Source organism: Ambystoma mexicanum, chromosome 9, assembly GCF_040938575.1.
Source record: "Ambystoma mexicanum isolate Mex_15411 chromosome 9, UKY_AmexF1_1, whole genome shotgun sequence".
Classification (NCBI taxonomy): domain Eukaryota; kingdom Metazoa; phylum Chordata; class Amphibia; order Caudata; family Ambystomatidae; genus Ambystoma; species Ambystoma mexicanum.
In genome coordinates this window covers 792,137,245-792,162,981 of record NC_090931.1, presented here as the reverse complement: position 1 = coordinate 792,162,981, position 25,737 = coordinate 792,137,245, and the positions used below count along the sequence as shown (strand labels likewise).

Here is a 25,737-nt window from a genome sequence, read left to right as displayed (position 1 = left end):
ATACTAACATACTGGTCAGAAGGTTAAGTAGCTGACTGGGACAACAATAGTGACCAGAGATTAGCTAGGTATTTGCTACTTTACTTTGGTACTGTTGAAATGCATGAACCAAGGAGAGGGGATGCCCTTTGCAGGAATGAACACCTGTCTACACTACAAGTGTATTAGAGACTATTGAGTGAAACCCACATGTTTGATGTTTTTATAGCTAGGCAAAAAACGACTTTTACTATATCTGGTGTGCATTGTGAGTTGTATTGGAATGCATCCTCTGAGAAAATCTTGGAATATGAATTCAGAAAATTGAGATACTGGTGGAAAACCCAGGATATTATACATTGTTTAGAGGACAATTAGTAGTTCAATCCAACATCAAATAAGTAAAACACTAGTAGTTATTAAATAATATGCTCATTGTCTGCATTAAACTAATTACCTTAGTTAGCGAAGCCATCGCTAATAGGGAATACTGTGTGATGGGATGTTCTCTTAAATCAGTCTTTGCATGTAAAGGCTCAATGCAGCAAACTTCTCCCTTTGAGCCACTGAAGAGGCATCGAGATTCGCATGTTCTCACCCCCATCACTCTCCTGCAAAGCGTTCATATGTGCAATATAAGTTGGTTATAATAAAGCTTTACCAATCCCAAACAAAAGGAAAGCCTATAGATGTACATGAATTACAATGTGAGCAAACATTCATAATAATTCCTTTAACTGCATCCATTAGACCATTTAGAATATCTACCATCCCCAGCAACAGAAAAAAGTCTCATTTGAAATACTTTACAATCACTTTGTTACAGAGCTTTCTTTAGTGATATTCATGATTTATGAATATAATGAAGATTTAAAAAAAGTTATTGCGAGCTAAATGCATATATGTGAACATCCCACTTAGGTACAGGATCTGGAAGCTCTCAGAAAAACACTAACATTCACATGCATATGTACATACAAACACACAAAACGTGTGTGGTTTACAGTGTTGATTGTGTCTGTCAAAAGACAGTTAAGTGATGTATTTAAAATACGAAAGCCAACAAATTAGGCTCAGAAATAAAAGGCATACAATAAGGCAGATAGGCTGCTGTGTAAAAACATAAAAGGTGGCAGGCAGCAGCATCCTCCCACAATGCATCTTCTGAAAGTCAGGCTTCAGTTTCTTTTCTCTATGATGTGACAAAGGCCCCTGTCTAATATTGGGGACCATCTCCTGGTGGTGAAGGAGGCTGTGGGCAGCCCAGAGCTACTGGATTTTGGACCTGGAGGATTTAGACAGGAGATCCCCATCCTACCCCCAAATGAGTCCTGACACAAGACAGGGGAAGTCACACCCCCACATACATCCATTGCCACCAAGGGGAAGGGGAGAAGTCAAAGACCTTTAAAGATACCACTTTTCAGGTTGACATTTCCAGAGAGTCATTTCAGCTCCTTAGCCAGACCCAAACACCCAGTGTAGTAAATAAAACCTTCCTTTTTAAAGACACAAAGTTACAACTATAAGAAACCATTGACAAGCGGAGAAACACATTTCTTCCTTTGGCACTAATGCTGAAGGAAACATGAGTCAACATGAGTCAAACTGGTGCCGACCATGGAATCCCAGCAGATACAAGGTTGAGTGCAAACACTCTGAAAGTGACTTGTGTTGGACACATGGGAAAGAAACCAAACACTATTTCCCTGCTTCAGTTAATGCTAAAAGGGCTACAAAAGAAGGAGTTAGAATTACACCAAACAGATTCACAGACTTACCAGAGGGTTTTCGCACTTTAAATGCACATGCTGGCAAAGCCAAAGGACCCAGGCTGAAGCACAAAATGAAATCAGAGGTTCAAAGATGAGAGAAAGAGACCTCACACATATCCGGGACAAGTTTGAAATCCAGGATGACGGCAGACCTTACTGTAACCTCTGGTCAACCCCCTTCCACTTCATAGGGCTAGAGCACATGGCCCAATCACAGGACAGCACAGCTCACACCACATAGGTAAAATCCAATGTCTCTAAGTGCTATAAGACTATAAAAGCCAAACAGCTGAATCTGGTATTGTGGGGTGTTTGAGAGGTAGGTCCTTGTAGGATACACGCTATGAGTCTTTTGACAGGAACACTGGTAGAGACAGCTGGATGATGGAGGAAAGAGTAGGAGGTTTCAGGGAGACTATGAAGGAGGCAGAAAGGTTAGTGAGAACCACCTAAAGGAGAATGTTGGGGATTGGAGGAGAAAGTCAGAGATGGAGGGTTAGAATCAAGGATGCTGGAAGCAGAATTGGTACCATAGTAGTTGGGGGACGGTACTGAAAAGAATGGAGGAGTTGTTACCATCTAGAGAGTGAGAGATGCTGAAGAGGTTGGAGGATAAGTGCTGTCTGGTGTGAAGCAGGCAAGGAGATTAGAGGAAGACAGACCCACTACTATCTGGGGAGGAAGATGGGGGGAAAGATACAGTGGAAGCTAAAGTTGCAGTACCCAAGCAGGTGGGGGAGGTAGAGGTACTCATTCCATTCAGAGAGAGCAGAGAGGTTCCAGTGGAGGTCGGTCGGTCCGGGGCAAACTAATGAGGGTCAGAAAGGTTACATCATGGATAATCAGAAGGGGTGTGTCCCAGGGGCAAGGTCATAGAAAAGGGAGGTAGTCAGGTGACAATGGACTGCCAGAGCCAGACCCAGAGATCCCGGAAGAGCTGAGGGGGAAGACGATCACAGTTTATCCCAAACCTCTGGAGGGGAAACTCCAGGTGTTTATCAGTCAGGGACTGGTTAGCCGCAGAGGGCGTATACTCGAAGCAAGGAGGTTTGGGAATGACATGGGTAATTCCAACCCAATGACATGGGTATTTCCTCAGACTGTAGTTAGGGCTAGGAGTAAGCCCTCAATATCAGGCAGCTTGTCTGCAAGGCCCTCAAAGCCGACTGATGGTTGTTGTGAATACGGTTTACACCGGATCACGGAGGTCTTGCTCTCGGGGTGTCTGTAACAGTCACCTGAGACCTGAAAGACCTGGAATCTCTACTCTAGGCCATTTTGAAGATTGTGACATTGAAGATGTGAGATATGAACTGGCCGGAAGCCATCAGTTTCCTCACCATTATTCCCCACTGCCCCCAAGACATATGACATCATAAGGCATATTTTGCATTTCACCAGTGTGGCGCCACTGGGACCACAACCAATACAAACATCATTGTAATCTTTTTGGACTTTTTACCGCCTCGTGAAATTGCACTTGTCAAAAAGAGCAGACGTTTTCCTCTCAGTGAATCTGTGCAGCAGAAAGCAGGACAACTACATATTACCTGAACAAAAGAGATTTGTCTAGGCCTGATGAATACAAATGGTCAAGAAGCAGATGACATAGCAAATTAAAGCTTGAAAATGCAGAGCTGTTGTTCCAAGACTGACTTGTGCAGGTTGGAAAAACTGCCAGTAGGGGCCCTTTTAGGAGACTGATGCAGCCTTGCACTTTAAAGTAGAATGTGTCTTGTTCAGTTTCCTTTAATGGCAAGCTATCTGCTTTATTGTTTCTCTTTATTTCTGGGCCTATTATGGGGCTTTCATAATTTAAATACAGCACTTGATTGTTTCATGGAAGATATGGAAAAACAAAATGTACAATGCCTGTTAGGGAGAATTCTCATTTCATGGCTATTTTCCTTTACCTAGTGAGTTCCTCAGCAGCTTTGCTGGATCTCTGGAGTTATTTCCGTCCACTTGGTAAGGGTGTGAGCTTTCCCCCCACTCTTACCCATGTTTTGCTATGTGTCGTTTACCTGTCTTTATGATTGTGGGCTCTGGAGTACACCACTTCAGTGGCCCCCTTCTTTTGTGTGTTACACAGCACCTTCAGTGCAGTGACACAGGGATGTCGTTCAGACTTCCCACCGACTCCATTTCTGAGGATGACTACTGTCCCCCAGAAAAGAGTAAAGTTGCCATTAACTTTACTTAGTCAAATTAACCACAGATCCAGTACACCCCATTTTACATGGAGTACTGGAAGGGTTAACTCTTAGCCTTTTTTATCTGTACCTCCTAGAGCATTGTTTCGCTCTTTTAACATTTAGAATTGGCTGGTGGCAGTGGTATCTACCCTAAACTTTCCTACCGCAGTTATTTTATATAAACGTGGTAGTATTGTCGCTATTGTATTAGCCTCGAACTTAAACACGCTTGACCAAATACTTTTTCTTTTGTCTCCGGTGCGGTTTATTCGCCATTTCTTTTTGTTAAACTCCTTCCTGTGTTTTACTTTGCGCAGCAAACCAGGGTTGCCTTCTTTGTTCACTGTCTTTTGGCGGGCTTCGGCCAAGAAGCCCTCCTCTAGGCACCTGGGTGTCTAGGTGGGATGAATGTGAGAGAGGGGTGTAGTCACCCCCCGCACAGGGTATCCTAAGAAACCCAAGTAGCACTTGTTCATGATTGGCCGAGGTGGTTGTCCGGGCTGGACAACCTCCCTGCTGTGTGATTGACAGCCAGGCCGTGTGAATGGGGGATTTTCGCATAAAAGGCAGGTCTCTTGGGCTGGAAGTCAGAGTCGCCACTGGAACTACAAGGAACCGAAGAGAAGCGGAGGAGAGGTCGACTGCTGCAACTATCCCGTACCGGTAAAGCCCTGCTGCAGTCCTGAGCTATCTACCCTTCAACGACTAAGAGAAGATCCAGTTCGGAGTCTTCTTCCATTGAGCCTGATGGGGATAACCAGTTCATCTTCTTCAGTCAGAGGAATCCCTTTGTGGTCGAAATCGCTGCACATTGCTGTAGTGGTCCGGATAGCCACCTGAAGAGCCTCTCCAGTTTTTAAAGGAGCGCACACCTTTTATTCATTGTCGCTGCTGCCGGCCTCATCCCTGTGTGGTGCAGACCCCCTCATCGCCCTTCTTCGTGCCGAAGCTCCAGGAATCGTGGGTCTGCAGGAAACTACCAGGAACAACTGCCGTGGCACCAGCTTCATTCTTTGAAAAAGGTACTGTGTCCTTCTTGAGGAATTTAGGTGAATCCCTATTTCTCTTCTTTAAGGCTTGTCCTTACTTTTCCCTCCTTCTTATAACTTTTGCTTCCGAACATTGACAATATCAAAGTACTCTTGGCTACGTTGAATCGTGAACTGTCTGACTGTGTGATCCTCGACAACAGGCACCCGGTGTCACTTGACTTTGGCTCCGGCCCTTTGACTCTGGAATTCCTGTCTATGAGTGTTCTTCGATTCTGTCTGCCTAATATATTGCCTATGATTTTTGTCCCCAACTCCCTCCGAGTATCTCAGGTGCTAAGTGTGTTTTTGCCCCAGTAGCATTTCTTGCCGCGGATACGCGTTTATTTAGTAGACCGAACTGTCAAAAAGTGATTGCAATCGTATTCAAGGTAACGTGTCTTGTTTCATAACACCGGTCTGTCAAAACACAGGGTACTTACCTTGATTTATACTGTAATAAGTGAATTTGTTAGTTGTAGTATGTTTTACGTGTGGTTTTGAATTTAATAGAAGTGTTGTGTTTATAAAAAATGGTCTAAAAATAAATGTATTTATATTTTTTTACCTGAAACCTTGAGTCAGTGTTTGCTTGAGTCACAGTAATTGTGGTCCCTTTGTGTAATCTCTGCTACTGCGCATATACTCTCGAGATAAGCCTGGCTTCTCCGCTACTGCTACCACTTTAACATAGTAGTACAGGCTTGTACCAAAGGCAAAACAGGTATTGCCACCTGTAGTCTTAATTGTGTGTAGTGGTCCCTAAGGGCACTGCACAGGATTCTGCCTAACAATGCCAAACTCGCATAAATGCGTACACAAATCTAGGTTAGAATTGGTACTTTATCTGGGTGACCTTCTCAGTGTACCAATGTAGAGGTTCTGCCCCTTCCTCAGTCCAGCGATTCTCATATCTACATACGTTCCAGATACTCGGAGAACAAGGAAATTAAAGAGGACAGAATGCAGCAGATCTCTTATGTGACCTCACACAGGCGTAAAATAAAAATGGCAAGCTCTGTTGTTATGTGGGGAATGGTGGTATGGTCTCTTGCCATTGGAGTCAGGTTGGCAGTTGAAGGGGGTGAGACAATAAGAGTAAGAGAGCTCTGGCTCACATTGCTTGTGGGTGCATCACGCAAGCTCAGGAATGCAGAAGCAAAAAAACACGTGGTGAGAGGAAAGAAGGCAGGAAGGAGGTGTTGGAAAGGTAAGCAGGAAGAGGTTTTTGGAAATTAGCAGCCAGGCCTAGAGAATGATGGAAAGGGAAGAGAAAATGCTGGACCACATGGTGGTTAAAATAAGGAGAATCGTTTGGCATGGGATGAAAATGTAGACGGAGGAAATAAATGGAAAAGGGGGAAGTGCCCTTGACGTGTGTGAAGATGAAGAGGGCCGGTTTGCATTGTGAGCTATTGTGGGGGTTGTATGAAAAACAGAAGTTATTTCCTTGTTCTCTATTTATGAGCATGTGTAGAGCGTGAATGGCTGGATTGTGGAAGTGGGCAGAATCTCCATGTTGGTTCAAAGAAATCTTCATACAGATATAGTACCAATTCTGCCCTAGAATTCTGTAGTTTGCAAAAGCGCTGCATTTTTACATTTGCAAAGAAACTAAAAATATGTAGACTCTGTGCAAATGCAAGACTGATGTCCCTGCCATAATGCACAATGTTACGTGCATACAACGGCCGGGGTCATCAATTGGCCAGATCCTAAAACATTCACAAACTGTGCAAGGTGTTAGGGAGAACTGTAGGCCAGCAACAGTGATGTTATGACCTTCATTTTTCTCTCAACTGGCGCTGAAAATTGTAGCATGTTGGACACAAAAGCAGCATCTTCAGCACCCTCATTCCATGCCTATCTCAGGCCTGAGGTGGAGTCACAATTCGGAGCCCCTGTTTCTGGCCTGATTCAGATGCAGTGAGAGGAAGGACTGATGGGAGACACCTGATCGTTCACCCTCTGTGCTGCACTACATGTTTAGGTGTTTTTATGCCTATATGTATATGCGTGTGTTTGTTGGGGGGAGGTATACAGCAGGTGTTCTCAATAACAACTGCGCCACACATGAACATGTTTCAGGGACAATACTGGTACATATTTTGCACAGCCAGCATGCACATGTTTTTGGGAGTTGTCCCGAAGGACCATCTCCATGAAGATGTGATGCTACTTAAGAGTGGGGCAAATCTCCAAATGATTCCCCTTTAAGGGGGCGTGGCATGGCGCACCCAATGGCAGACGCCTTTTGACCGATCTCTACGCTGCCTATCTGAATCCTGTCCAACGAGACCAAGGCGTAACCGCAATCAAGACTGGCCAAACAAAATATACAATGGGGAACCGCCAGGGCATGTGTCGTCCTAACATCCAGACACTGCAACCTTCAAAGAAACCTGCATTACTATTATTATTATAATTATTATTATTATGGTATTTATTGAGCGTGGACCTAGCTTGGAGAAGCAACGGAAACTTTACAGAGGTATACAACAGTACAGATGCATAACAGAGTGCTTTTCAGAAGGATCAACTCGCCTTGAAACACTTATGCATAGGTGCGCAATTAATATATCAATAGAACTGATATACAGCATGGTTAGGATACAACGGGGCACAGCTGTACAGGGTGGCAGGGATGAGAGGGGCAGACGGTGTCTAGCGAGGCAGGTGGAGCACAGGGCGACGTAATGGCCTAGGTGTTGAGGAGGAGAGACTCCTTGAACAGGTGGGTCTTGAGTTCTTTTCTGATATTGAAGGAGTGTGGGGGAGCGTCTGATGCGGACAGGGAGGAGGTTCCATAGTCTTGGGGTATAGGCAGAGAAGGTTTGTTTTCTAGTCCTTTTCTTTTTGCAGCTGTATGTGTCCTGTCTTCTGGTGGTGCAGTGTCCGCGAGGAGATGCCGAGTATCGCAGCGAGATAGAAGGGTGACTTGAGGGCGACTGCCATATAGATGATGCTGCAAGACTGGGGGGTGGGGGGGGGGGCGCTGTTCAGCAGCCCAACGATGGCTGCTTAGCTTATAAACTATGAGTTATACTGGCAAAATGTTGGTTTTCCTGATCTTTTTGCCCCGAGAGGCTGACCACACGGCAACAAGGGTGTGGAGCATTTTCGGTCTACATTTTGAGCAGATTGGACATCTTATTGTAAAGTATGAGCTGAGTGTGCCGCGAGGGACAGCCTCTGAACTACTGATTGTGAGGTGTGCCTTCTCGGGTGCGCCCTCCTGCGACAGAGACCCGAGAGCGAGCTATATCCGGCACTGTGCCCGCATCCATGACCACACGGACCAGACTGTGAACTCGAGCCTTTTTTGCCACCGTGCTGTGTGGGCGGCCTGTGTCGGATCCCGTGGGGCGAGCTGGCCGAGAGTGCTCCGGGAGCTGGGACCGTTTGATTTCGCACTGCGGTTGGGTTGCGCCGACTGCCCGGGCTCCCTGAGCGGACTGCAGGGGGCACGTCTCCCGACTCGCCAAACATCACCCGGCATTACTGATGATACCAAGCACTGCAGATGCGCGCTGCGCCCCACGGACATCCTGACACTATGGACTGGACCCTTCCAAGATCCGGTGCTGACCAGAGGACTTGCAATCCCTGCACAGAGCCTCGGTGACCCCGCGGGGAGGCAGCCTTGGACACTCACACGCCTGCATTGTGCTACGGTGCCGTTTCCGGCAGCCTGCCCGTGCGGTCCGCCCTTGGGAGCCTGTTGGTCCGCATAACAACCTGTACGCCTGGCTCATCTGAACCACAGTGGAGGGGCGCTGCATGTGGCCTCAGTCTGGCACGCCACGCTGCTGCAGCTGATGGGAATGAAGCCCCAGGTGACCGAAAATCCACACTAATACCAGAGTAGTATCACAGATCACACCAGGCTGGCGTCCAAACGGGCGCCCGCGGACACAGCAAGTAAGTACACTAACTGGGGGGTGCCCCAGGTGTCCCACCACCTGATTGCCAGGCAGGGGCAGGCCCAGGAGGCCCACTGCTGGGCACTCACGATCTCGTATTATTAGCACTGCTGTGCCCCGCTCCTCGAAGGCGCCGCTAGCCCAATGCACGCCATACCCTTGCTTGCCCCATTTCACCGCCAGAGCTGAGTTCCAGGTCCTGATGGGCAGAACCCCTCCCGGGACACCCTAGCTAACGTTGTCTATCACCACTTGTCCAAACCTGAGACTATTCACTCTGCTCAAGTACCTTTTGAGTTTGCGCCAAATCCTACCATTCCAGCTTGCGACACTGGCCGGGCGCTGCGGGGCTGTTAGTATATCGTGTGCTGGGGGAGACTACACCAAGCTACTTCATCATCACTTCAGCTGTGTTCCAGCCACTAGTTGATGCCTACCCGGCGCTGCTCCTCCTTCCCACTCCCCACCGGCACTCAACCCGATATTGTGGGTGTAGCCCTGGGTCACCGGCAGTCTGGTTGGGCCAATTGGATCTAGACCTTGCACATTCACTTTTAGCCATTGTTGCCATAAGGAGTACACCCTGGTCCCGCCAACAACTGTCCTGCAGATCTGCACGAGCTGGATGGTCCTCTTTCTATAGCTGAGATACCAGTGGGATGTCCCTCCAGCTAGAGATATAATGACACCAGCCATGAGGCCCTGGGCGCGGGGGGGGGGCGAAGCAACAGGGGGCACAACGTATATCCTGCTGCTCTATACCATGTCTCCAGCTCTCGATTTACCACCCACTGAACCTGGTGCCCGCATGAAGACGAGAGTCCACACTGCTGTGGGTTTAATTCATAATTAGTTCGAGTAACAAGTTGAAGACGCCCTTGGAGCTCCTTCCATAATCCTCTTGTATCCAGACGGTACTGTGGTTAATTTGTGACCCCCGGATTGGCCATTCAACCCAGCACTTCGCTGGGGCCCCCATCGCTACTGCTAAACCAGCTGTCACCTCTGGGCCAAGGAGAACATACGACCATCACGCCCGTGTCGATCAGTGGGGGACGGATACTACCGGCTACCTTGCAGAAATCACTTGCCTACCTGTGCAATGTCTAATAGATCCCGTGGAGCAAACAAGGTCGGGCCATGGACTAATTCGCCAAGGCAACACCCAGGCCTGAACAGTGGCAGTCCACATCCAGCCAGGAAGAAGGGGACATGCCAGCCGAAGCCCCAGCTCCTGACCTAACCAGCATGATGGAATCCATGGCAAAAAACTTTGCATCCTTTCATGAAAAGCTAAATGACAAACGCAAACGTGACGTCACTCAAGTCCAATCTGGATCAGCAGGGCACTAGGATCACCAAGGCGGACACCAGAATCAGCGCCCACGAGGACGGTATCTATGTGCCGCAGGACACAGTGGCCGACCTCGTCCGTGATATGAAGTTTGTCAAAGCTAAATGTGACGATTTGGTGTCCAGATCGCACAGGAATAAAATTCGTATAATTGGGGTCCTGGAGAATGCACTCAAGGGACGAATGGAACAGGCAACTGAAAATCTTCTTAAAGACCTGCTAGACAACCCAGGACTGTCTCCCTTCTTTGCTGTTGAGCGAGCCCACCGCGCACTGGCCCCACGTCCTAAACCCGGCGATTTCCCCAGGCTTATTTTTGTAAATATTCCAAGCTACAGAGACAGACCATATACTCCGCCTGGCGCGGGAGAAAGGGGAACGTCGGCTAGACTCGCAGGTCATCAGGATCTTCCCAGACTTCGCCACAGGAGTGCAGCAGGAGCAACGTCAGGTCACTGGAGTCAAGAAAATGCTTGGAGAGAGATACATTGCTTATGCAATACTATTACCAGCACGCCTTAAATTCGCATTCAGGAATAAGTTGTACTTTTTTACAGTTCCAGATGAGGCTGTGAAATTCATAGAAGCGCACATCCCCCTACATGAGCCTGTGGTCGAACTTATGGAGAATGACTAAATATGGAGGCCGCCCTCTCTCTACCGAGGGCCCCTAATTCCGAGCTCAATGATCCTCTATTCCATGAGCTGTTAGCACCTCAAATAACTGTGCCTCATCTGGTGTTGTACATCACATGCTTGATCTGGTTTTGCTGCCCGTGCAGCAGCGCCTCATTGCAGATTCTCGCAATCTTGTTACTCGCCTGTTTATATCAAACAAGTGCCCATATCTCTCATCCGCCGAATTGTGAGTCATCTGAAATGTGTTGCTGGAGAGTGAACTCCATCTAATGTTTGTACCTTTGAGGTTTACTAGTCTACTCTATCGGTCTCTCTATGCGGGGTGGGATGGAGAACCCGCCATAATATGAAGTTGGGAGGGGTTGTTACCATGTCTCCTAAGAAGTTGGCAACAGCAGCGGCGCACCCCACTGCGGCTGCAATGGTTATTCTTGCGGTTCTGTTGTACACAAGCCTCTGTTGGGCCTGTGACATGAGTGGGCCAAGTTGGGGGTGGCTCACTAGAACAAAGTTTTCATGGGGGAATAGTCACACTGCTGGTTGGGAAAGGGCAGTGAGGGTGGGGGGGGGGGGGGGGAAATGTTGGGGTATGTTACAGGAAAAATGGCGGAGGTGGTGTGGTGGTGCATATGGTGAATGAGCGACATGTTGCCAATATTGATGCAATTCTATATGCACGTAGACATGACAGCTTGGATGTCCCTTGAAGTATCGACATGGCCACCCGGATAATGGCATGGAACGTCCGAGGGATAGGTAACTTCACTAAGGCCCGTAGAATTACCGCTTACGCACAGAGGCATGGGGTGAAGATACTCCTACTGCAGGAGACCGATGCTCTAGGTCGCCTCGCATCGTACCTAGCACCATCCAGGTTTTACACGACATTCTCCACAAAGTCCAGGAGAGTAATTCACAAATCTATTAAATTTATGTTGAAGAAAAGCGACATTGACCCAGAGGGCAGGTATGTCATACTACGTTGTGTAATAGCAAATGAGGTGTACCTGATGATGAACACATATGGCCCAAATGTTGATACTCCCGAATTCTTCAACACTATTGTTTCCCTAATTATGGGATACATCGGGTTCCTATAATTTGGGCGGGGACATGAACTTGATAATGGACAACGATCTAGATAGAACAGCATCGAAGTACGCGCTCTAAGTAGCGCTGTTTGCTGTGAGGAAACGCTTCTCAAACAAGAACTACGACACCCAACGTTCCCTCTTTTGGACTTTCATGGTATTACTCTGCTAAAATTGTAAAGGACATTAACAGTATTGAATGTATATGTTTTATATTCCTATATAAGCTAGTAATACTGTTTATATCTGCATTTATTTAGGTGGCTCCGCCCCTTTACCCAGAAGCCTACTTATGCGCGCATCTAAGTACGCGCTCTAAGTAGCGCTGTTTGCTGTTAGCTGGCAGCTGGTGGCCCCCTGCCTTACACTTCCTATATTAAGTAAACAAGAGACACCAAGATTGTTTACATCCTCAAAGCGTCATTAACATAACCAGGGCGAACGACACCAACAAAGAAAGTAAGTCTGTAACGCTTCGGGGCTAATTGGGTTTTGTCACGCACGTTCTATTAACATATGAAAGGCTAACATTATTGTCTTCCTGCCACTGTAAATATGGCGAATGGCCTTCGAAGTCAAAAAGGCAATATAATTACTCCTTTTCCGCTTTCGGTTAGGAAAATCGACTCGTTGGTTTGTCCGGGGAATTCTGCTTATCTCGAACCAGCAGCCTCAGATTCCCAGGACATGATATCTGATAAGGCAAGCTTAACTCTGTCCCCCTTGGTCCCTCAGAATGCACAAATTCACACGCAGGGATCTCCACTTGCTATTAAGCATACCTTATGCACGGATCCCTTAATGCTTTCCTCCCCCCGGCCCTTCTATTAGCCCCGAGGTGCGAAAGGCCATTGATGACTTTAGAAGTTGTTCCGACTCTCCGCTGGCCTATGAATCAGACAAAAGGCAATTTGATGCTACAATGGAGAAGATGGAGGCACTTGACCAGGCGGTTTGCCGCTCCATAGGCACTCTGACTCCAATTGTATTCAACTCAGTAAAAAAACGTATGTCCTTTCGCTCACATTTACCTACCGATCCCAAAAATAACTTGCATATGAGTATTGAGATGGAGGAAGATATGAATAACAAGTGCTCCCCACCGGAAACCATTTCACAATTAGAACTTGGGGGGATCCCCACTCAAATTGCTCACCACTCACCTTCTCCAGAGGAGAGCCCAAGTCAGTACTCTCCGGGCTCCTTTCCTGTTATGATACGGATTTTGGACCTCCTCGACAAAGGTCATGACCTGACCCACCTTGACCTAAAGGAGATCAAAACCATGCATATACACATGTCATCAAAGATGGACCGCATTGAGGGTTTTATTATGGCTGCTGAAACCCTAAAAAAAACTCAATGCAGTTCCAATTTCCATGGTCTCAAAGGAGAGCAACCTAACTATGAAAAATCAAGAGTCCCGGTGCTGTCTCGAACCATCCTCCACACCCCGCCAAACTGCTATGATAGCTTCGCCAATATCAGCATCATGCACTTGCAAAAATACTCAAGTAGAGCTAAAAGAAGTCACAGGAAGACTGAATGAGATCATGACGCTACTCACTTTAAGATCATCCATGCCTCCAAATGGCGCAGACAGCCCAACTCAACTTCTTAATGCATTAGATCAAATGTCTAACGAGGTTCCTGAACAAGTTCCTGAGAGAAAGCCTACTAGCTTCATGTCTCGGAGAGCCAAAAAACTACATCAAAGAGCTCTCAAAAGGCATGCTTAAAGATCAAAGATCACAGTGGCTGTAGACTCGAACTTGCAAAGCAACATAGTGGCTCAACCTGCCTGCATAACTTCAGAGGAAATCATAGATATAGACCACATCGACGTTCAACAACTTTCTAAAGAAAGCCAAGAGGCCTTACTTTTATCCATCAATCCCTCATGCGAAACAGCCGACACTGCCATACACACATTAGCAACTCAAACATCTCCCAGTAAATTAATTCCTTTGAAGGAGTCCAGTGCCACGAATTCTGTTACGATAGTATCTATGGCTGACTCCAATGAGATTATTCAATCGTCACGAATATCGAAACGGAAAAATAATACAAAAAATAATAACCCTGTGCCACCCAAGAATGTAACGGAAGGGGTAAACCTCTCTACCGTAGAAAATATTCCTAAATTGTCTTGTACCAAAACGACCTTAGTTAATTATTTCCCAATATGTGGCAGAACACGTACAATGCGTCAGGAGGACACCGCATCTAATGGGTGCCCCCCAACCCAATGATCAAAACCTATAGTGAAACCTGTTCTATGAGTAAGGGAGCGGCGGAGCTTTGTAATCACATTGGTCCAGACTTCTTGATAATTGACCAAGCCAATTGCTCCCCTGCCTCTATCTCGTCAGGTGATCATTCATTACCCTCACATTGGAAGAACAAGAATGTGATTGGCAAGACTCCACCAACCTTGGCTCTTAACGAATTATCCACGACCTATGGTCTTCCCGCCAATAGCACTAAAATCGACCTCCCCATATTGGTGGGACCAGGGATAGTTATTAATGGACAAGGTAAAACAACTGCGATCGCAAAGCGACCTGTAATAGATTCTCCCTTCCTACTAAGAACTACTTTAGAGCAACATAATGTACCATCAGTGATGGAAGCCAATGGCACTAGGTTACATGGCCCCTCCCAACACAGAGCAGCCTTGGAATCACAACCATCATTGTTGCTCTCCCATCATGATATCTTAGATATCTTAAGAAAGGAACTCGATGAAAGATCGAACAAAAGTTCCTTAGAAAATCAAGAAATTAATCTAAACTCAAATAATGTTTATAAATCTGTTACTTCTGCTGACAACCAGCTTGAATTTCAAGCTAAAACGAGGGACCAACAGACGAAGGAGACTCCGCAAACCATCACAGAAAAACAGCATTTGGTAGGTTTTGAAGGAAAGCGCGATCTGCTTGGGAGCAACCGTATTAATCGCTCTTTTCTTTTAGCATTATTTAGTCGGATTCCACAATTAAGGATGTTTAAATCAGAGGACATACTAACTGTTTCATTATTTACTGAAAATAATTATTGTGCAGTATGTCGCCTATCCTCAGAAGCAGTACTGAAATACTTATGGTTTAATAGGGAAGACATAAAAGAAGAAGGCTTGATTCTAACCTCATTGGAAAATGAACAAGAGGCTTCGAAATTTGTGCAATATAATTGCCCATCGATTTCCACCTTGGATCCACATGCCAACTTGCTACCCACAATCAAGGGAGATGAAAATGGAACTATTAATGAACTGCTAAGCAAAGTGGGCATTGCCCAGGGCTTACCGTGGCTGGCCCCAATGCTGAATTCCATTCTCAAATCCAATGATTCTCTGCCTAGATCGTAGCTGTCATCCACAACGTTTTTAACGGTTCTATCTTGGAATTTATGTGGTTATCAGAACCTTTTGAAATGGCATACGAGGCTAGATGACCATCAGCGACCATCTATCATAATGATCCAAGAAACTATGAAAACAAATGCATTTATATTGCCTAATTATACCACACATTGTATCCCGGCCATTCAATCCCCAGTTGGCCGTCCTTCTGGAGGCATTCTGATTGCTGTGGACAATGCTTTAGGGTTTACCTCCAACATGGTGTGGCAAACAAATAACCTGTGTGCATTACTCTTACAGACTAACCTTAAGCAGCATCAACACATAATTGTAATTTCTATCTATTGGAACCCAGTGAACGTATCTATTGATGCAATGTTAGACCAGGTGGAGAACTGCTTGGAATATATCACCAATGAATACATGAACACAGAAATTATCTTTGGAGGTGATTTTAACTGTGACTGCAGGACGACCACCGAGCGTGGAAGCTCTATTGGTAGCACTTTATCCAAGAGCAGAGGCACTAAATGGAGGTGCTTTTTGAGAGACTGGGATCTTGAGCTTTTTATTCCCGAACAGACATCTACCTGGACTACATGGTCTAGAGATAACAAATCCTCCACAATTGACTTTCTATTTATAACCCATAAATTACTATCAATAGCGGTCCCGCTAAGGATTATTTCTATGCCCTATGGCGATCATGCTCAAATTTTGGGGAAACTAAATATCAATGTTTCCATTGGTGCACCTGATTATTCACTCCCACTTTGTGAAATCGATCGCCCTAATTTGTCCATGAGATGGAGCCGTACCCTTTGCAGACAATTTGTCGAATATATAACACTGGCGATCGCGAATTACCCCATCTCAAGGAAATTCTCTATTAGCAGCTTAGATTCAATCTACGCCGAAATAATTCAGATGGCTCTACTACACTTTAGTAAAATTAGGAGAATGCCTATTACACATCGGCATATGTTTGAGCCACTCTGTAAAAACTACAAACGAGAAAAAAACAAAGCCCTGAGAGCCTTAAGCAAAAACAAATATGCATTATGTGAAAGATACGAGCAACAGCGGAGCCGTATTATGGCGACATATAAACAAAATCTAAAACACATAAAAATCCAAAGATACAATGAAATTAATTGCAATCTTATTAGGGCCATCACCAACCATGATACAGCCACTATTTGGCGAACCAAAAAGAGCCATCAGAAGCTAGTTTCCCTCTCACAAACCAATGTCATATCGGAGCCCATATGGCACTACTACATTTCTCAGAAATTTCGAATGCCAGATCAGTTTAGAAACACGAACATCACTATGCCGAGATACCAAGATCTCCAACAAATAACTTGGTCCATAAATGATGTAAAATGGGCCATTTCCAAACTCAACTACTCCAAGTCTGCTGGCCCGGATGGTTTTCCCCCCTGTTTGTATAAAGCAGATCCAGACCTATGGGCAATCCTTTTACAATCCAAATTCCAGGCTATTCACAAGTCAGGAAGTATCCCAAGATCTTGGCTCTCGGCCAACATCATTCCGATCTTTAAAAAAGGGGATCCCTCTTTGCCCCATAATTATCGGCCGATCGCCTTCATTGACACGGAAGCAAAATTATTTGCAAGACTTCTCCTCCATGATTTGGAAAAATGTATTGAATCACACCAATTATACTCCAAATGCCAAAGGCGCTTTAGGAAAGGGATGGGGACCTCCTTGAACGCAATGATAATGGCTTTTACCATTGCTGGAGCTAAGCAAAAATTTGCAAATCCGGTTCACATTGCACTCATTGATATGCCTTCCGCTTTTGATACGGTAATCAGGAACTTATTATGGATCAAACTAAAGAAATGGGATACACCGTTAGTGCTAATTTACTGGTTTAGAGCTCTATACTCTAACACATCTTACAAAATTAAACTTACATCAGAGGGCCGCACTACTAATCCAATCGCCACGGAAGTAGGCGTAATCTGGCGGCCATGTTCTTTAATTTATATCTAGCTGATTTGGACAAAAGATGGGATGAGGAGTGTTTGTTCTCTGTAAGGACGGGGCTCTTGAAACTAAAATTGGCTTGCCTTTGCAGATGACATTCTCTTCGATCCTACTCCCGGGGGTTTACAAACTAAGTTACGCTTATTTGAAGACTTCGCCATTAAGCATAATTTATCCCCGAATCCAACAAAAACCGCTGTAATGAATTTTGGTGTCCTGAAAAGAACTGGGAAAGCTCAATGGTACATCATGAAAACCATCATACCCCTAAATATCGACACCATTTATTTAGGATATTATCTAGCGGGGAAAAAATTCCATCAAAAAATGGACTGAATTACTTAATACGAAGATCCGTCCACTTACTTCACAGTTAAAAATCATATACTCCAAATATTGCAAATTTTCACTAACTCCACTGATTGAATTCCTCACATTGAAAATCGAAACTGTGATGCTCTATTCATTAGACATTTGTCTGTGTGAAATGGGAGTGACACTGGACCAATTGCAAGGGTCAGCTCTGAAGAGAGCAACGTGTCATGATCTCTGCTTCCAAAAGATCAGGACTTGCCCGACTCCCTTGGAAGCAGACCCATAACCCCGGTTCCGAGTGCCAGCCAGTCCCAATTGGGACCTTTTGGACCCTGTCCTGGCGCCAGTGGCACCAGGCTCATAAAGATGCTCAGTCCCAGCGCTGGAAGCGCCGGGCTCATAATGCTTGGGTGGACTTACCTGCAGCAGACCATGCTGCTTACTTACCTGCCAGTTGAACCCCTGATCCTCTTCTGTTTGGGACTACTTTTCCTGTTGGGTGGGGCAGGAGCCACTCCCTAGGTTCAGAACACTGGAACTCTTCTGGAAAGCAGGAACTCTTTTCTTAGGCGTGGCTGTGGAAGGAGACACCTAAGCACTACAGGAGGCTATTTAAACCACACCCGATGGATGAATCTTGCTTAGCGTTATTCTGCATTCTCTGCAGCAGAACGCTCATCGTGTCTTCTGCTTCTGATCCTGGGCCTAAGGGAACAAAGGCTTACCATCCTGGGATCCAGTCTTCAGCAGCACCTGTAAAGACAAAGAAAGAACAGGTTAGCACTACGGTCTTCAGTGGCAGCGCATCTCTTACCTGGTCCATCGGCTGTCACCAACGCCTCGCGCTGCATTCCGGCATCTGAAAGACAAAAGCTTACCAGCTCTTCGCACGCTCCGGAGGCCTTCGGCGCTGCATCCCGCATCTGAAAGACAAAAGAAGGTGCGTTTAAAGACATTGGGCAACTTTATTACTCACGTGCCATTACTCCTTCCCACGCCGAATCCAGTGGGTATTCCAGCACCCTTCAGCTTCTTTAAAGCTCCGAACTTGTACCTGCAAGATAAAAGGGACAGTTAGTGCGCATCGTGAAGCAGGCTACAAGCGCTTACTTACGTGCTTCCAGGCGCTTCTATTCCTCACGCGGGTTCGATCCTCAACTCTCATCAGCCCGCCATCCGCCATCGCCGGAACCCTGCAAAACAAGAGATTTCATTACAAAAGACTTTTAAGACATTTGAAGTGCCCAGAACTTACCGTTCGTGCAGTTAACGACGGACAGCAGTCCTCTGAGGTCAAGAGGCCTGCACCCTTATCCAGTGAAGAAACTGGTTACGGCACCCTGCCCCGAGGCAGATGGAGAGCTCGGCGTTCACTTACCTAAGGTGAGGGTGTTAACCTTTGGGGTTCTACAGGAGAAGAGAAAGGGAAGAGGAGAGAGGCACCCAATAACCCCAGTTCATTAATCCCATATTTTCTATCTGCAGACATCTTACTCTTCGAGTCAGACATACAGTGCACAGAGGTCCAGCCCAAAGAGCCAACCGTGTGTTACACATCACCTTTGAAGATACGGCATTCACCCAGTCAAGACCGGCGCCTCTGCGGGAATCAGGTGAGCGTTACACAATGTCCCTCCCACTGTCACTACCCAATGTAGTGCTAAGGCATGAGTTAGGTATCATAGCTTTATCTACTCGTTGGAGATGGCGACTCCTGACGAATTATGCAAAGATTGTGTACCCTAAACCAAATTCACTATACATTAATATGAAACAATCAATCGATAAAAGGCCAACGACTGACATGGTCCGATATTTGACAAGGATACATACTATACTGAATGATGCTAACATAACAGTGGAGGATGTCCATAATCGATCTGCCTATGCTAAAAAAAAAAATATTTGAAAAGGATTGGTCTAACACTATTGATCAGATAGGATCTTATAAATCGTTTAAAGAATATCATTTGTTCACAAAAAAGCGTTTACCCAGATATGACTACATTACGATATTTCCATGTAATCATATACGCAAGGTCTTCCTTCGGTTTAAATTTAATTTATTTTACACGAAAGACAGAATTACGTCCTGGACTAGTAATACGTTGTAAAAAACGAATAAGAGTTGTAGATTTCCTGTATGTAATGAACAGGTGGAAACGCTAAAGCATTTGATTTTATACTGTCCGCATTTTAAAGATCTTAGAACTGTTTGTTTTATGGACTTTGTCAATATCAATTTTACTGATTGTTTACCATTCCTATGGGCTCGTATGATGCAAGGAAATCATAAACCGCTTATTTATGCTCTAGGGAGATTTTGCAAAGCAATAGAGAAAGAACTGAACAATTACAGTAATCTGACGATATGCATAAATGGGATGCAAACAGAGAAGGTAGAATGAATTCTTAAAATGATAATGTACTCGTTTTTCTCCACTTTACGATGCAAAGAGGAATAACATTCCTATTTTCTCTCATGTAATGCTATATTCCGCTGGTTCTGGCGAGTCCACATTTCTTGGATATGTTTTCATGTGTTTTTATATGTAATGTTGTTTTTTACATGTTTTAAGACATATAATGTAATGTTTGTTTGTTATTTAAAATTTTGTAAAGCCTCTGTTACGTTTGTAGTAGAACCATACACAAATAAAAAAAAAAAAAAGATAGAACAGGAGTGGCTCCAAGAGTCATGTCCCGTGCAGCTAGGAGACTACACACACACATCACGTTATTGGGTATGCGCGATGTCTGGAGGACCCTCCACCCCCGGGTGCGAGAATATACCTTTTTCTCCTCTGTGCACGATAGCTTGTCTAGGATAGATCTGTATTTGGCGACGGGTAGACTGGTGGGCAAGTTTGTTGACACCCAGATACTCACACGCACTTTATCAGACTATGCCCCAGTTGTGATGCTTGTGGAGCTAGGGACAAGCCCCACCTCCCGTGCTGCTTGGCACTTTAAATCTGAAGCACTACTGGATATAGTGTTTAAAGCGGAGATCCTTTCGGATATTAAAACCTTCTTTCAATGTAATGCACAACAGGACACTACCATTGGGGTCCGGTAGGAGGACTTCAAGGTGTATATAAGGGGCGTGTCTATCTCACGGGAAGCGGGAATATTAAAAACCATTAGGAACGACCTAGTCCGCTCTGAGGCTAAACTCAAGGACTTGGAACGTGAATGTGCTACGGCGGCTGCACCCTCTAAATTGGCACAGATCAGGGAGGAACTGGAAACGTTTGAATCCCACGCCCTGCGAGAAATAAAATACTTTGCTCGCCTATGCGCAGCGAGGAAAATTGGGGAGGGCGATAGACCGGGTAGAGCACTCACTAGACTAGTTCGAACAGAGAGAGGCAGAGCCCAGATCGAAATGCATAAGGGATGGATAAGGCATGCAGCAATGATCAGATCAACAGATTCTTGAAATTTTCTCACAATTTTACAGCAACCTATACATACCACATCATGAACACAATTAACAAGATGTTCGAGAACTACTCGACCAAATCCCCATGACATATATATCCCAATCTACTAGGTAACACCTCGATACCCTGATAACACTGGACGAAATAGTTAAAGCCATCACTAATCTCCCGAGAGGTAAAGTCCTAGGGCCGGACGGACGGACTCGCACCCGAATTTTATCGAACTTCTCGAACCTAGGCTGCTGGAAGTGTGGTCCAAATCACTCTGCGCATCAACTCTCCCTCCCTCAATCCAGGAAGCAATTATAACGGTCCTTCTTAAGCCTGGCAAGTCCAGCGACGAGTGTGGATCTTATACACCCCTGTCGCTTATGAACATTGACACTAAGATACTAGCCAAGGTAATAGCTAACAGATTTCTCCCGATCATGCCACATCTCGTCCATGAAGACCAGAGTGGATTTGTGCTCTTTAATGTCCTCTCTAGGATAGAACAGGGGGCTGAGGCTGTAGCGGTCACTTTAGACGCTCAAGAGGCCTTTGATATGGTCTCATGGCAATACATGTGGTAAGTCCTCGAGAAAATGGGCATTGGTCCGTGCATGATTCAATACATAAAACTATTGTACACGAGCCCCACACCTAGAGTTATAGTCAACTCCCTGACCTCGCCGCGCTTCGTGCTGCACAGAGGTACCCGACAAGGATGCCCGTTCTCCCCCATCCTCTTTGCATTAGTTATCGAGCCAATGGCGGATTATGTCAGGGCACGGCACTTCCGCAAGGGCATACGCCTAATTGATGCCCCTGAGATAATATCACTATACGCAGACGACGTGCCGTTATACGTCAGGAGCCCATCCACTCATTTAGACCCCATAATACGTGACATAACTAAAATAGGTACCTTCTCCGGCATCAACATTAACTACTCGAAATCCGAGATTTTCCCCCTTACCAGCACGACTCAACAACCAGCATGCAAATATCCTCTCAGCTGGTCCCCCGGGGGGCATTAGGTATCTGGGGGTTCAAATATCACTGTCCAAAACGACCTTCATAACTGACAATTATACCGCAGTGGCGCAGTACTCGAATCAAAAGTAACAAGGTGGTGATCTCTCCCGCTGTCACTAGCTGGGAAGCTATCGCTGTTCAAGGTGATCCTGGTCCCTAAACTCCTCTATATCTCTACAAATGTGCCGATCTGGCCTGGGAAACAATACTTTGATAATCTGCATAAAATGGGCACCCAATTTCTGTGGCATGCTGGCACGGTCCAGAAAAATTGGGAGCACATGGCTCTACCTTATGAGAGAGGGGTCTTCACTGCTCCTGATCTGACCTTATATTGTGTTGCAGCACAAGCCCAGTTTGCTATGTACTGGTACAAGAACACTACCACTCACCCAACGTCAAACTGGAAAAGCTTGCAACGGCTGAGGTCAATATTATGACACTGGTCCTCCAGCACAAGTATGAAACCGACGCTTTATCTGACCCCATAGCTTCTACTTTGATGGTGTGGCAACATCTCCTTGATCTGGCATCCGATCCACGCCCCCATTATAATTATAAATGGCTCCCCACCTGGAATTTCCCCTGGGCTTGAACCCACACATGACAAACTCCTCTCTCAGCGCTGGCTAGAATTGGGGTATCAAGCTCGGACTGACCTGTTTCCCAAAGGGAAGTTTATCACCCCACAGACATGGCACCCTGGACACTCCGGCTCAGCACTTGAGATGTTACAGTATTATAGACTCTTGAGCTGCAGTCCGAGGCAGGTGGTCATCATATCCAAACGAACCCCCAGACACACCCGCAGTAAAATACATAGCCAACTCCAGCAATAGCCGGGGGGTAGTTTCCGCAATCTATAAAATACTACTGGCAAAGTCTCTGGACTAACCCCCCTAAAGCACGCAACGCGTGGGCTGGTGAGCTATGTCTTGAGATTTCGGATGGCCTGTGGAGGAAAATGTGATTACATACACGCAAAGTTTCACTTAACTTTAGATTTCGCTATATGCAATATAAGCTATTGAACAGAGTGTACTACACCCCATATAAACGGACTAGGTTCAATTGGAATCGGGTACATAACTGCTCCAGATGCCGCTATGCAGGCACAGACCACATGCACATGTTCTGGTCATGTACCGCAGTCAACACATTTTGGGGGGATATCCTCGGTGCTCTTTCTGAAATTGTGGGAACTGAAATTGACCCCAGCCCGATAGGCGTGTTGTTCGGGGTGTGGAATGGAGACGAAGTCAAGAGAATGGCAAAATTCTTGAATGTAAGTAGTATGGTAGCCAAGAAATGTATACTGCAGTGCTGGAAACACCCCTCACACCCCCACCTTTAAAGTGTGGCTGAAAGAACTCACCTGGACACGTGAAGAGGAATATGTTACCACCCTTCCCGCACAATCCCGCCCCAAGAACATATGGTCTGCCTTTTGCAGTTATCTCAACCGACAGGCCGATGAAGAACTTGACCAATCAACACCATCGGACCTTCAAGACTAATCTGAAATGCTATGTCATATGCTTGGCCGGTAGTGGCCAAACATTTTTGTATGTGCTGTCCACTAATATGTAATAGAATGTATCTGTGTAATTGTTCAAACTATGCTCGCTGTGTGTATCTGCCACTAAACATCTGGCAATAACATTTTAAAAGAAGATGATGCAGCAACAGTGGGAGCCAATGAAGGTCAATGAGGGCCGCGGTGATGTGGTCATATCTGCGTAGCTTCTTGATTAGGCGTGCAGCTGCATGTAGGGCACTTCTATGGGGCACGAAGGAGGACGATGGGAGGCCTTCGTGGAGGGAATTGCCCCCATCCAGTGCTTGAACGGTGGATCTAAAGTTGTCAGGACGGAGGAAGGGCTTGACTTTTCAGAGGAGAGAGAGCTGATACGAAGCTGTCTGAGTTTTCTTAGCTATGTGTGTCTTGAAGGAGAGGTGTTTGTCGATATGGAACAAGAGGGACTTGGCGCAGTAGGTGAGCTCTGGTGTAAAGCCCTCAGGGTTCATTATTGATAGCCAGGTCTGTATGTCCAGGTGTTCAGTGTTGTTGGTGAGCAGTAAAAACTCAGTCTTGGAGGGGTTGAGCTTCAAGTTTGCACTGGACATCCAAGACTGGATCAGCGAGTGACAGGTGTTGAGCCTGTGGATGTCCTTGATGGACTTGATCACGCGCTGATGTAGGGTGTCCGTGAGCGCCTGGTGGTCAACTGTGTCAAAAGCAGCCGAGATGTCGAGTAGAACCAGGAAGCAGGTGTGGCTTTCGACAAGTATGTTGAGGGCATCGTCGGCCACCTATATGGTTGCCGTCTCTGGGTCTGAACCCTGATTGATAGGCTTGGAGGAGATTGTTGGTGTTGATGTGTTGCTGCAGTTCTGCGGCTACAGTTTTCTCAATTATCTTTCCTAGGAAGGGAAGATGGGTGATGGGGCGATAGTGACCTAGGTTGTCAGGATCCAGAGTGGGTTTCTTAAATAGAGGGAGGATTTGTCCTGTCTTTGGGTCGATGGGAAGGTGCCTTAAGTTAGGGAGGTGTTGATAATCTCCAGGTAGGGAAGGAGAGCTTCTGCTTTAAGGGTCTTGCGGATGTATGCTGGGAAGATGTCATCTGTATATGACATGGCTTTGAGGGGGGCCAGGTTTCTACCAGTTCCTCTATAGAGAGTGTCTTGACTGTTGTCCAGGTTGTGGAGAGGAGGCATGTGAGGTAGGTCTGTAGATGCAGTGCTGGTGTCTACGTTCTGGTGAATCCTGCTGATTTTGTCAACGAAGGTGTTGATGGCGATGCATTTACAGATGGAGTGTCTTATGGCAGGGTTGGGTAAAGGGTTGACACAGTGCTTGACACTTTCAATAGGGCTCTGCTTTTGTTGTCAGTTTCTGCTATGTGTTCTGATAGTAGGAGGCCTTGGCTGTGTTCATTATTTTTCATCCGGGTGCTCAGTGCTGGAGGAGCGGTCCTGGAACGGCACCAGGTTTTCTCTCGTTTCCTGATTATTCTTTTGCTTTGGTTGAGTTCTTGCATGTACCAGGGTGCTGACTGTTTCGGTTTGCAGGTGCGTTGTTTCAGAGGTGTATGTCGGTTGATGGCAGCCGAGAGGGTGGCATTGAGTGCTTCCAGTAGAGCGTTGCAGTTCGTTTGGGGGTGTTTGGTCCATGTGAGGTGGAGGTTTGTGAGATCTTCCATGAGGGTTTCCACCAGGAAGTACTTGAAGGACATCAAGGTTTGTCTGACTGGTTTCTGCTGGGAGTGCTTGACTGGGGTGGTATGTTGGATGTTGAAAGGCACGGCCAGGTGGTCATACCAGTCAAGCGTTAGAGGAGAGCTGTAGTGGAGGGAAGGCAGTGCAGTGATGATTAGGTCGTTGATGTTACCTTTCTCGCGCATTGGGTCTTTCATGTGCTGCGTGAGGCTGAGGGTGTCAAGAAGGCAGAAGAGAGCTTCCCTTCATCGGTTTGGTGGCCTTGTTGCCTGGGAGGTTGAAGTCACCTAGGAAGATATTGTTGGCATGCGTGAGGGACATGGTGGTGACCAGGTTGGTAAAGTCACTGATGAAGGCGGTGTTGGGTTTGGGT

The 25,737-nt window shown here is 46.1% G+C and overlaps 1 protein-coding gene across 3 annotated transcripts in view; it reads right to left on the bottom strand.

The window, feature by feature from the left end:
* VPS8 (VPS8 subunit of CORVET complex) overlaps window positions 1-25,737 on the bottom strand; it is a 2,529,257-nt gene that overhangs the window by 2,128,309 nt on the left and 375,211 nt on the right. For all 3 annotated transcript variants that reach the window (XM_069615741.1, XM_069615740.1, XM_069615739.1), the window contains exon 10: window positions 437-590. In XM_069615741.1, the coding sequence (XP_069471842.1) occupies window positions 437-590 (154 nt within the window). The remainder of the gene's footprint in view (window positions 1-436; window positions 591-25,737) is intronic.